The sequence below is a fragment of the Pleurodeles waltl genome, chromosome 3_1 (assembly GCF_031143425.1).
Source record: "Pleurodeles waltl isolate 20211129_DDA chromosome 3_1, aPleWal1.hap1.20221129, whole genome shotgun sequence".
Classification (NCBI taxonomy): Eukaryota; Metazoa; Chordata; class Amphibia; order Caudata; family Salamandridae; genus Pleurodeles; species Pleurodeles waltl.
Window position 1 is genome coordinate 1,691,320,431 of NC_090440.1, and position 13,316 is coordinate 1,691,333,746.

The window sequence follows — 13,316 nt, forward strand, 5'->3', positions numbered from 1 at the left end:
AGGCAGAACTGACAGTTTTTAAGAATCATTCAAAAACAACTTAATATCCTTTTCTATACGTATTTTAATATAAATATAGACAGGAAAATAAATGGTTTTCTCTACATATCTGTAAAAATCAGTAAAATCTGAGAACTGGGCATCTTATTTATATTCCGTTTGTCTCTGAGCAGATTAAGAAATCAGCAGACCATCGTTCTAAGTTGTAGAAAGATCTCATCAAGGGAGGAAGAGTCAGGTTGAACAAACACAAGCGATTCATTTAAATTAGCAAGCTTACAAGACAAATTAACAACATTAAGAATGGTTTGAAAGAGTTTTCGTTTTGATGTGGGTTGCTGTGTCCCAACCATTTGACAATTTTGTACATTATGTTAGGAGGTTAACACGTTATTTCAGGCAAAATGGTGGTGTAGCTGCAAGCTGATGCCAAAAAACATTTTGTAAAGAAGGAAGTAGATTTTAAGTTTATAATGGTGAATATGGAAAATGTCACTTACCCAGTGTACATCTGTTCGTGGCATGGGACGCTGCAGATTCACATGCTTTGCACATCCCGCCATCTAGTGTTGGGCTCGGAGTGTTACAAGTTGTTTTTCTTCGAAGAAGTCTTTTCGAGTCACGAGATCGAGGGACTCCTCCCCTTTCGGCTCCATTGCGCATGGGTGTCGACTCCATCTTAGATTGTTTTCCCCGCAGAGGGTGAGGTAGGAGTTGTGTATTATAGTAATAGTGCCCATGCAATGGAGTAAATATGTATGTACATAATGTGGTTAAAGCGCTATATTTACAAATTTACAAATGTTCAAGATCAACTTCAAACGGCTACAGGCTCCCGGGGAGGCGGGTGGGCGCATGTGAATCTGCAGCATCCCATGCTACGAACAGATGTACACTGGGTAAGTGACATTTTCCGTTCGATAGCATGTGCAGCTGCAGATACACATGCTTTGCACAGACTAGTAAGCAGTTATCTCCCCAAAAGTGGTGGTTCAGCCTGTAGGAGTTGTAGTTGTTTGAAATAAAGTTCGTAGTACTGCTTGCCCTACTGTGGCTTGTTGTGCTGTTAACACATCCACGCAGTAGTGCTTGGTAAACGTATGAGGCGTAGACCATGTGGCTGCCTTACATATTTCAGTCATTGGAATGTTTCCTAGAAAGGCCATGGTAGCACCTTACTTTCTAGTTGAGTGTGCTTTTGGTGTTATAGGCAGTTCTCTTTTTGCTTTGAGATAACAGGTTTGAATGCATTTAACTATCCATCTGGCAATGCCTTGTTTGGATATTGGATTTCCTGTATGAGGTTTTTGGAAAGCAACGAACAATTGTTTTGTTTTTCGAATTTGTTTTGTTCTGTCAATGTAGTACATTAACACTCTTTGTATGTCTAATGTATGTAGTGCCCTTTCAGCTACAGAATCTGGTTCTGGAAAGAACACTGGTAGTTCTACTGTTTGATTCAAGTGGAACGGTGATATGACTTTTGGTAAGAACTAAGGATTAGTTCGTAGAACTACTTTATGCTTGTGTATCTGAATAAAGGGTTCTTGTATGGTAAATGCTTGTATCTCACTTACTCTTCTTAGAGATGTGATGGCAATTAGAAATGCTACTTTCCATGTTAAGTATTGTATCTCACATGAGTGCATGGGTTCAAACGGTGGACCCATGAGCTGTGTTAAGACAATGTTAAGGTTCCACGAAGGGACTGGTGGTGTCCTTGGTGGGATAATTCTTTTCAGACCCGCCATAAAAGCCTTTATGACTGGGATCCTAAAAAGTGATGTTGAGTGCGTAATTCGCAGATAAGCTGAAATTGCCGCGAGATGTATTTTAATGAATGAAAAAGCTAGCTTTGACTTTTGTAAGTGCAGTAGGTAGCTGACGATGTCTTAAGGAGATGCGTGTAAGGGTTGTATTTGTTTATTATGGCAATAGTACACAAATCTTTTCCACTTATTTGCATAGCAATGCCTTGTGGTTGGTTTCCTAGCTTGCCTTATGACCTCCATACATTCCTGTGTGAGGTCTAGATGTCCGAATTCTAAGACTTCAGGAGCCAAATTGCTAGATTCAGCAATGCTGGATTTGGGTGTCTGATCTGTTGTTTGGGTTGAGTTAACAGATCTGGCCTGTTTGGTAGTTTGACATGAGGTACTACTGATAGGTCTAGTAATGTTGTGTACCAAGGATGCCTTGCCCAAGTTGGTGCTATTAGTATGAGTTTGAGTTTGCTTTGACTCAATTTGTTTACTAGATACGGAAGGAGTGGGAGAGGGGGAAAAGCGTATGCAAATATCCCAGACCAACTCATCCATAACGCATTGCCTTGAGACTGATCTTGTGGGTATCTGGATGCAAAGTTTTGGCATTTTGCGTTTTCTTTTGTTGCAAATAGGTCTATTTGTGGTGTTCCCCATCTTTGGAAGTAAGTGTTTAGTATTTGGGGCTGAATCTCCCATTCGTGGATCTGTTGGTGATCCCGAGAGAGATTGTCTGCTAACTGATTCTGAATCCCTGGAATAAACTGCGCTATTAGGTGAATGTGGTTGTGAATCGCCCAATGCCATATTCTCAGTGCCAGGAGACACAACTGTGTTCCTCCCTGTTTGTTCAGATAATACATCGTTGTCATGTTGCCTGTTTTGACAAGAATGTGTTTGTGGCTTATTATAGGTTGAATTGCTTTCAACGCTAGAAATACTGCCAGTAGTTCTAAGTGATTTATGTGAAACTGTCTCTGCTGAGTGTCCCATTGTCCTTGGATGCTGTGTCGATTGAGGTGTGCTCCCCACCCTATCATGGAGGCATCTGTCGTTATTACGTATTGAGGCACTGGGTTTTGGAAAGGCCGCCCTTGGTTTAAATTTATATTGTTCCACCATTGAAGCGAGGTGTATGTTTGGCGGTCTATCAACACTAGATCTTGAAGTTGACCCTGTGCCTGTGACCATTGTGATGCTAGGCACTGTTGTAAGGGCCGCATGTGCAATCTTGCGTTTGGGACAATGGCTATGCATGAGGACATCATGCTTAGTAGTTTCATCACCATTTTCACTTGTATCTTTTGTTTTGGGTACATGGCCTGCATTACATTGTGAAATGCTTGTACCCTTTGTGGACTTGGAGTGGCAATCCCTTTTGTTGTGTTGATTGTCGCCCCTAAGTATTGCTGTGTTTGACACGGTTGAAGGTGTGACTTGTTGTAGTTGAGTGAGAAACCTAGTTTGTGGAGGGTTTCTATGACATACTTTGTGTGTTGTGAACACCGTTTTTGCGTGTTGGTTTTGATTAACCAATCGTCTAGGTACGGGAACACATGTATTTGCTGCCTTCTGATATGAGCTGCCACTCCTGCCAGGCATTTTGTAAAAACTCTTGGCACAGTTGTTATCCCGAATGGCAACACTTTGAATTGGTAATGTACCCCTTGGAATACAAACCTTAAGTACTTTCTGTGTGAAGGATGTATGGTTATATGGAAGTATGCATCCTTTAGGTCTAGTGTGGACATGTAGTCTTGTTGTTTGAGCAATGGGATTACGTCCTGCAGTGTCACCATGTGAAAGTGATATGATTTGATGTAGATATTTAATGTTCTGAGATCTAATATAGGTCTTAGAGTTTTGTCTTTTTTTGGGTATGAGAAAGTACAGTGAGTAAACTCCTGTTCCTCTCTGATGAATTGGTACGAGTTCTATTGCATCTTTTTGTAACAACGCTTGGACCTCCAGTTGTAGAAGATCCATGTGTTGTTTTGACATAGTGTGTTTTCGGTGGGACATTTGGAGGGAATTTTAGTAATTCTATGCAATAACCATGCTGGATAATTGCCAGTACCCAAGTGTCTGTTATTATCTCCTCCCAATGTTTGTAAACATTGCTTAGTCTCCCCCCCACAGGTGTTATGTGTTGGGGATTTGTGACTTGGAAGTCACTGCTTGTTTTGAGGAGTTTTGGGGTTTTGGAACTTCCCTCTATTCTTTTGGAACTGTCCCCCTCTATATTGCCCCCGAAAACTTCCCCGCTGATATTGACTTTGATAAGTGGGCCTTGTTTGTGAGGTTGTGGGTTCTGTAGCTTGTCCTAGAAACCCCCCTCTAAACTGTGTTTTGCGAAATGTACCTCTGCTCTGTGGGGAGTAGAGTGCGCCCATGGTTTTGGCCGTATCAGTGTCTTTTTTAAGTTTTTCTATAGCAGTGTCCACCTCCGGCCCAAACAACTGCTGTCCATTAAAAGGCATATTCAGCACAGCTTGTTGTATTTCCGGCTTGAATCCTGACGTACGCAACCATGCGTGTCTCCTTATTGTTACTGCAGTATTTACTGTCCTTGCAGCTGTATCTGCTGCATCCATTGCTGACCGTATCTGATTATTTGAGATACTTTGTCCTTCTTCCACCACTTTTTGTGCCCTTTTCTGGAACTCTTTGGGTAAGTGTTCTATGAAATGCTGCATTTTGTCCCAATGAGCCCTATCATATCTTGCCAGAAGTGCTTGTGAGTTGGCAATGCGCCATTGGTTTGCTGCTTGTGCTGCAACCCTTTTCCCTGCAGCGTCAAATTTGCGACTCTCCTTGACTGGAGGTGGTGCGTCTCCCGAGGTGTGAGAGTTTGCTCTCTTGCGAGCTGCCCCTACTACCACAGAGTCTGGTGTTAATTGCTGCGTGATATACACAGGGTCTGTAGGTGGTGGCTTGTACTGCCCTTCACAGGCTCCTGAAACACCTGTTTGGGGTGTTTTAGCATTCCAGGTAGCATAGGTAAGCTCTGGTATTGGCTATGAGTGGAGGATAGTGTATTAAACAAAAAGTCATCCTCAATCGGTTCTGCATGCAAGGTGACATTATGAAAAGCCGCTGCCCTTGAGACCACCTGCGTGTAGGACGTACTGTCCTCAGGTGGGGACGGTCTTGCTGGGTAACAGTCTGGGCTGTTATCCGATACTGGCGCATCATAAAGGTCCCATGCGTCGGGATCGTCCTGACTCATTGCAGTACGTGTTGGGGATTGCATCAGTGGTGGAGTGACTACCGGCGATGTGTGCATTGATGGTGGTGGAGATAGTGGCGGAGTTGTCTGGCTTGCCACCTTTGCCTGTGGCTGCTTGTCTTTTTCTTGAAAGGCAAGTCTTCTTTTCATTTTAATTGGGGGAAGAGTGCTTATCTTCCCTGTGTCCTTTTGAATGTGGAGCCTCCTTTGAGTGTAGTCTGGCTCCACTGATTCTAGTTCTTGTCCGAACTTATGCCCTTGCATTTGGGAGGACAATCCCTGTTCCTCTGTGTAGGAACCTGATTTCGGATCCGAGGCTGGATGTTTCGGAATGGAAACTTTTTCGGTAGCCTTTTTCCTTCTCCGACGACACTTTCTTTATTTTTGGCGTTGTGGTCTCTCGGTGCCGACCCATTGCGGTGCCGCTGTCTCGGGCTCGAGATTGCTGTGTGCCGGTATCTCGACCGGAGTCGGATGACTTCGACACAAGCGTGCCCTTTTTCGTGCTGATGATCGGTCACCTATTTTACGGGTTGAGCCATGGCCGAGGTGGTGTCCCCTGGGCTTTTGTGGTCTACTCGTGAGTTTTATGTTTCGACGTCTTACTCACGGTTTTAGGCGTTTCTTCGGGATCGAGCTCGTCCAAATCCGACTGCTGGATGGAGAAGGTTTCCTCTTCCTCCTCCAAATGCCTTTGTCCTGTCGGCGCCGACGCCATTGCAGTCTTCTCGCTCTTCGGTCTCTTAATGTATTCCTCGACCGAAACGCTCGACAGGCTTCACAAGTATCTTCTTTGTGTTCTGGAGACAAACACAAGTTACAGACCAGGTGCTGATCTGTATACGGATACTTGTTGTGACATTTTGGGCAGAAGCAGAATGGGGTCCGTTCCATCAGCCTTGAAGAGACACGTGGCCGGGCCGACCAGGCCCCGACGGGAGATGGAAAAAACCCCGAAGGGCCACCTGAGCTCTTCAAAAGTCGGTGTCGATCTGTAGTAACTAACCCGATACCGAACGCAAACAATAACGTCTAATTTTCTGAGATTCTAACTAATTTTCCAAACCGAAACACGGAGCGAAAAGGAACACGTCCGAATCCGATGGCGGAAAAAAAACAATCTAAGATGGAGTCCACGCCCATGCGCAATGGAGCCGAAAGGGGAGGAGTCCCTCGATCTCGTGACTCGAAAGACTTCTTAGAAGAAAACAACTTGTAACACTCCGAGCCCAACACTAGATGGGGGGATGTGCAAAGCATGTGTATCTGCAGCTACACATGCCATCGAACATATATATATATATATATATATACACACACACACACACACAAAAAAGGTCTGGCTTTAAGTAACCTTATCAAAACAGATAATGAATATGGTATTGTATCACCTTAGCGCTGTAGATGCATATGCGGCTACGTTCTCACTCAGCGCCTTGCAATGCTCCTTCAGGGACTCCTCCACCAGCTCCTCCACCACCTCTGAGATATGCTGCACAAAGTAAAAATTGCACATTAGTAAGAAAAGTAGTTATAATATTATTTGCCCTTCAGGTTTTTATTTCATATGCGTGCAAGTCAAGCGACTGAATAGTGTACAGAGCATAGGGAAAAGGCATGTACATCATACCATCAACAGACACGACTACCCCAGTTCAACAAAGAGAAAAATTATCAGTGCTCAGCTGGCACTTAAACAAATACGTGGGAGATTACTGAAATTTTGCTAGACTAAAATGTGGAACACTGCCAGTAGGACTGAGAATTGAAAGTAAACTGGAAAAATATTTTAAAAAAGGTAAAGCAATTTCTATTGTACCCTGCCATGAGACTGAAAGTCCAACATGCTGGTCCTGTACGGAGCCTGTTGTATCCCGACTTAAGTGAATGCTACATACATTACTTGACTCTGTTGACCCCTTGCTAGCTCCATTTGATGAGTTTTAAATTATGTTAAGTTTCAGATATTTAGTTTTGCTGTGATAGTATTGTATTACTCTTATTTTGTTCAGCACCTAGGAGCTGGGTTTTCTGGTACTGCTGAGCTTTATAAATGAGCTAAACTATCTTCTCCAACACCTGTATTCTAACTTCGCTCCTTTTTACCTTAGTTTGTGTGTATGTATGTCTGCATGTAGTGTGTGCTGGCATTAATGCAGATCAGTTCTGATTCAGGAGCAACAACATATTTAAAGATACCAGGGGTGTACGGAGACACATTATACATAAAACTGGGTTTAGAATGAAAAAGTATTAGGAAAAAGGAAAGTGGATGATTTACCCAAATCACATGTTTTTGGTTAATTGTTAAAGCTAGGATTTTAGGAGGTGAACATAGGTCCTCACAGTCTAACATCAGAAACTATGTCTCCTTTCCTCCATATTTTCTCTACATTCCTGTGAATCATGGAATTGAGAGGATGGAGGAATAGTTGACTGAAGCGCCAAGCGAACTGCAGTGCCTACTGTAACATCTCTAGCCGTACATCGCTGCACAGTCACAGGAACTGAAGTCCTGGCAAGGTTTGGAAAACATGCACCACCTTGCCCAGTTTTGTTGCCTTGTCTCCTTTATGCCTTGCTCCAGTGGCTTATACAATAAGGAACTGAATAAGAGAGTATAAGCTCTACTGAAAGGAAACCCATCCAATGTGTACTACTTTCCCAGAGCAGAGAGTGACTATTGCCCTCTCATATCAAGCCATCAGGTGGCTGGCATTTGGAGAGATCTGCATACAATTCTAGGTTAACGGCCTTTCTACCATCACTAATTGCCTAATAAAAAGGCCTTTTTGTTGAGTATAGCATGGATGTGAAATCTGTGTAATGTGTTTGTAGCGACATGGACCATGTGCAGGAGAAAAGTGCCCTTTAGGACACAGTGAGTCTTATTGCAATGGTGCTTTCTTTGACCACCTGTAGATTCTTTGTTCACTGGAAATAGGACTAGAACTTTGGCTTTCTGGAGGCGAGCAAAACAATCGTAACACAATGCAATCAGTGTCCTTGGTTTGCCTTACACTTCCGTCGATTTCAGAATAGGACCTCATAGAGGGCTGGATCTAATGACCCATTGCACATTTTGACAACAATATTTGTAAAAATCCACAGCTGCCACTGAATTTCTAACACTTCATTAAATCTTACAAATAAGGGTTTATCAAAAAACGGATACAGTTTGATAACATTAGAATTCTTGAAGTCTTTCTCACATTTAGAAGTTACAAGTTGGGAGGATATGTGTGTGGAAATTCCGCTCAGAATTTCAGCTCGCCTTTAATTTCCGTTACCTTTCAGTTATGTCCACATATGTAGCCACTTACTGCAAGTTAAATCCCACAGAATTTCTCATGGTAGATCCAAGGCCACAATTATTCCCCACTCTATGTGATCTTAGGCTGAAATATACCAATGCCCTAAGCAGGTGATAGGTGACTGTGAGGCAGCCAGTGCGAGCTATGAGAGGATTCAGTTAAGATTAAACTGATTATGTCCATTCACCAAGCATGCCCAATTGATTCAACATGGATGCTATGACAGTAATGCACTAGGATCCATTCAAAATTTGGAAAGAAGGACAGTGTCTATTGATAAGAAATGTATTTTGTAAAGGGAAATTGAGAAATAATGTTGATCAGAAACCGTGACTCACCACTGTCAAATTCATCACTAAGTTACGTGACCACACAGCAACAAAGGAAATGTACAGCTACGAAAACAATTGCAAGACTAAACATGAGGTTAAACACCTGGCATCTAACTATAAAAAAATAAATAAAAAAAAAAAAAGATACAGATTGACAGAGATCCCAGTTAGACAATGGAAATTCATAGGCTGATGGGAAACAATCGTCTAGACTTATTCCTACGAGTGAGTGGGCTAATATGTATGAGAAACTATCTAAATAGTTCACACAGCTACAAAATCGAGCTGTTCAATGGTAGTCTATCCCCACAAAACTAAACGTGAAAAGTTTCAAACTGAATGAAATGTCCTGCAGAAACCGTAGGGAGTGGGAATGGGCACTTAATGTGGCTATGCTCAAAACTTAGAATCCTATGGCAACAAAAGGTACAATGACTACAGTATTGGGATTTTTAATTGCAAACAAACAAGGAGCGTATGGTACTCTGCTTCAGAATGAAGGATGGAGCACAGATTTAATATAAGAAAACAGCGATAGCAGAAGAATAATTGTTGTTTTTTGGAAGAAAGAGGAATCTCCAACAATTACACAGAACGCTGCAGAAACTGTGGGGCATTTTGGCATTATAAGTGTGATGCCGCTGAGAACAGTGGCGTCCACCTTCGCAGGCCGCGGTCTGATTGCGTTCTGTTGTTCGGGCAGCTGGTTCTTCCGCGGGCCGCTTTTTGGGCCGTGGCGTGGTCTGGGAGTCCTCTCTTGGGCTCTGGGTCACACTGAGCTCATAGTTTGCTCACCTACTTTCTGGATTTCTTTTTCTTCTTTCTTTTTTCAACTTCCTTGGCCATATTTTCTTCTTCTTCCCAGGAGTCTGTGTTTCCTTCCCTGCATGCATTGCTTACCACCTTTTCTACTATGGCTATTTTTCCATTCAACTGTATGCGGCTTTCCCAATCCAAGATGGTGTCTTTAGCTATTCCTGCAAGTCACTTCCTGTTTGTCTGTATATAAGCACAGAAGGTCTTCTGTTCTTTGCGTTGCAAACACTTCCGTCCTGGTGGTGCTCCTCGCTCCTGTTTCCCGTGTTTTGAACCTATCCTGTTTTTGCCTGCAGTTTTGTTGTTCCCGATTTGTTATTTTTTCTCAGTTTTTATTTTTCTTTTGCTTCTTTTCAGAAGTTCATCTGATTTGAGTTTTTTTTTTAATACTGGGTTTTTGTCTCTGGGACTCCCTTCTGAAGGTTACGGCCTGCTAGGCGTTATACTGTCAGCAACACCGTGGCTACTGGAAAGGGTTGCCCTTACCTTGGCCAGTACAGAACAAGCAAGAAACCAGGTGGTGCCCCGAGACTGGCAGATTACAGCGGTATGAAGCATGTAAATTGTGACAGACTGCAACGCCAAAAGATTCCACGTTGCTCTGGAACCATGGAAGAACCTCCTGAAAACACTGTGGAAACAGCACAGTCCATGCTTCATACCGTACAACAACAGGCCCGGGAGTTACAACAAATGCATGCCAAAAATACAGCACTGAGACAAGCTCTGGTTTCTCAGTCCATTGATATACCTACTGTCTCTGCCTCAACACCACATTATTCTGGAGATCCGAACAAGTTAAAGGAATTCCTAGATTCCTTAGGGGTATATTTTGCATTTCGACGTGCTCAGTTTACCCAGGATTGGACCAAAGTTGGCTATCTGATCAGCGCCCTGTCTGGCCCAGCCCTAGCTTGGGCAACTCCGTTGGTGGCTGCCAATGACTCATTATTGTCCAACTAGTCAGCCTTTATGCAAGCCTTTAAACAGATGTTTGAATGACCTGGACTGGAGGCCGCTGCTCAAGAAGCTTTATGCGATATACAACAAGATAATCAGGATGTCCTGAATTACATAACCCGTTTCAAACAGCTAGAAGCTGAAACCACTTGGGTTGAACGCACTTTTTTAACTCTCTTATGTTGAGGACTACGTGACGAAATAAAGGATGAAATGGTGCATTCCACTCAAGCAAAAGTGTTGACATTGCATGTTCTCATCAGTGGTGAAAACATTTAGTCTGAGTTCTCCCCATCGCTGGAAGATTCCATGTACCACCTTACAGAGTAACTTCAATTCATTAACAACCAGGCGCCACTGTGTGACTTTGCCTGCCCTGGCATTCAAAGATCCTGCCAGGTGGTTCACGGCCAGTGAAATGCCCTGGGACTCCTGCATGCTCCTGAGTTGAAATGCCAATTGGCACAGGATGTAGGACCTAAGCTGCACTGTTTGTTGCAGTACCATATGGTGGTGGTGTTATCCGTGAAAACCTGAACCGACCTATATTTGGTGGACAGAAGAGAAGGCTTTCAGTGCCAAACGAACGACCCGCAACAAGTTGATGTCTTATGTTCTGAAACTCAACCAGATACCTTCCCAACAAACAGTGATGCATCAGTCACCGACAAATTCTGGTTGGGGCAGGGAAAGAGGTAAGCTGCCGGTTCACCTGAGGTTGAGGCACCACTGCAGGTCATCTGCAGTCTTCGCTGAAGCTTGAATGTTATTCAAAAGGTTTCCATGGATTCTGGGCCCACTGAGACTTCAAGTTCCAATGCAGAGGCTACAAATGTCACATGCCATAATCGACAAGCAGGGTGCCAAGAGGTCGAGAAGCCCCAGAACCACTCATTCAGACACAGGACTAAGGCTAAGCCATCAGGACCATGTCTCAAATGTCCTTGACTAGTAGTGCAGAGACGGCCCGAAACTGCACTGTATCCAGGATCGTTCCAATGAAAGGGATCCTAAGCAAAGAAGTATGGTGTGACTTTGGCACATTGATAGTTACCTCCAAGGATGTCTGGAGGTTGTCTGTCAACCAACAATGGCAAGCATGCCTTCAATAGGCATTCGTTTAGGTAGGGAAAAACTGGAACCCCAACCTTCAAAGATGTGTTTCCCCCACCGGTATCACCTCCATGAACACCTTAGGGGCGAGGGGCACTAGTGAGGCCAAAAGGGAGCAGGACAAGTATACAAAGCTCCTGGTCCACACCTTGAATTACAAGTAGTGTTTATGTACCTTTCCTGGAGTTCCACAAAGTCAGGCCTCCTGAAGATCTAAATCCATCACCCAATCATCTGGATACAGGGCAGACAGAACCTGGGCCAGCTTGAGCATTCTAAAAGTGAAATAGTGAGAGTGAGAGTCACAACCTATTTGATATGTTTGGACCCTCTCTATGGCTCTTTTTGCCAATAACAGCCTGCACTTCATGGAGCAAAATGGCCAATGCTTGTTTGAAAGATATTTGGATGTGGGTGGAAGATGCAGAAGATCATAAAGCAGGCCTCAAAAAATCTATTTGCCATCTTGCGATGCCGAGTAAGAATTTATCAGGGTGAGCTATTTTTAGGACCTACTTGCTTTTTCTGGCGAGAGAGCTCGTGCTGGCAAAGAACACATGTCCTGTTCATTCAGAAAGTGAACAAGCAATGAAGAAACATTTAAATATTGTTTTTATGGTTTCACGTTTGCTGTGCATTCAAAAACAGAGGTTGGTTAAATATCAGCTTTGCTTTTTTTTTTTTTTTTTTTAAACTGCTGCTTATTTTATCATGGCGTTTACTTTTCTTTGTTTGCCAAATCAGAGGACTTTTTAAAGTGAACTGTAACAATCTTGCTGGGGTACAGGGTGTGTTAAATGAAAGGATTTTGGATGTCAGCTTTTTTTCTTTAACACATTTGCTTATTGATTTTTTCAACATGCATATACTTGGATTGTGCATGTAATAGATAGCATAAAAACTGAATCTTGTAATGCATGTGATATGGTCATGTAGGATTACTTGCTGAAGGTAATTACATATACACACTCAAACTCTCTGAACTCTCGCCTATACATGGGTGGGATGGATAAGGGGAGCTGAGGGAGAATAGGCAGAGGGAAGGATAGGGATTCTCTGTGTAGAGGGCACTGGAGCCTAAGTGACAATAGAGAGGCATCTACCTCCCCCCCATAAGTTCCTCGCATGGAAAGGGGTGGCTCAACAGCTGCAATTTATGTAGTGGGAGATTTAAGGATCATCTAGAACCCCTGATGTGAATATAATTGGGTCCCCTAGGGACTTTCAGCGGATACTGTTCCAGGAGCCCAGTGTTGTGGGGGGGTTCGCATGATGGGAATGGGTGGGACACACAATATGTATATACCGGCCTGATCATTGAGCAGTCCACTAGTTTATATGCGTTATTGGGCAAAGGGAGTGCTGATCATGACTCCACCAATGAGGAGTCTGCTGAGGGATCTGGTGGGGGTATGTGGGAGGGTCCCGGTATGGGGCAGTCAGCTGGGAGAGGAGCGCCTCCCAACTCTGGGGTGTGGGGTGACAATGCAGGCCTCTAGTGGCATCGCCATGCAGTTCTGCAGCTTTGGCTTTTGCCCATAAGGTAAATGTACACTGCCAAAGCCCCGGGTCTGGCAGGGTTTTTTTTTTTTTTCAACCATATTGTGATAATTTTCCAGAAAGAATAAGAGCCGAGAGTAGAACTGCACTGCAACTGTGTATGTGTGCGGTCTTATGTATATGCCCACTGCTCCTGTCATTTCAAATGGGACTGTACAGTACTACAGTATATCTGTAAATATGGACAATACCATATTGTATGTCTCAGGTCTGTCTCCAGCATGGCACA

At 43.5% G+C, this 13,316-nt stretch overlaps 1 protein-coding gene across 1 annotated transcript in view; it reads right to left on the bottom strand.

Moving 5' to 3' along the window:
- Nucleotides 1-13,316, bottom strand: part of MCM3AP (minichromosome maintenance complex component 3 associated protein) — a 619,735-nt gene that overhangs the window by 349,164 nt on the left and 257,255 nt on the right. Inside the window, exon 14 of the mRNA XM_069225490.1 lies at nucleotides 6,384-6,484. Coding sequence (XP_069081591.1) covers nucleotides 6,384-6,484 — 101 coding nt within the window. The remainder of the gene's footprint in view (nucleotides 1-6,383; nucleotides 6,485-13,316) is intronic.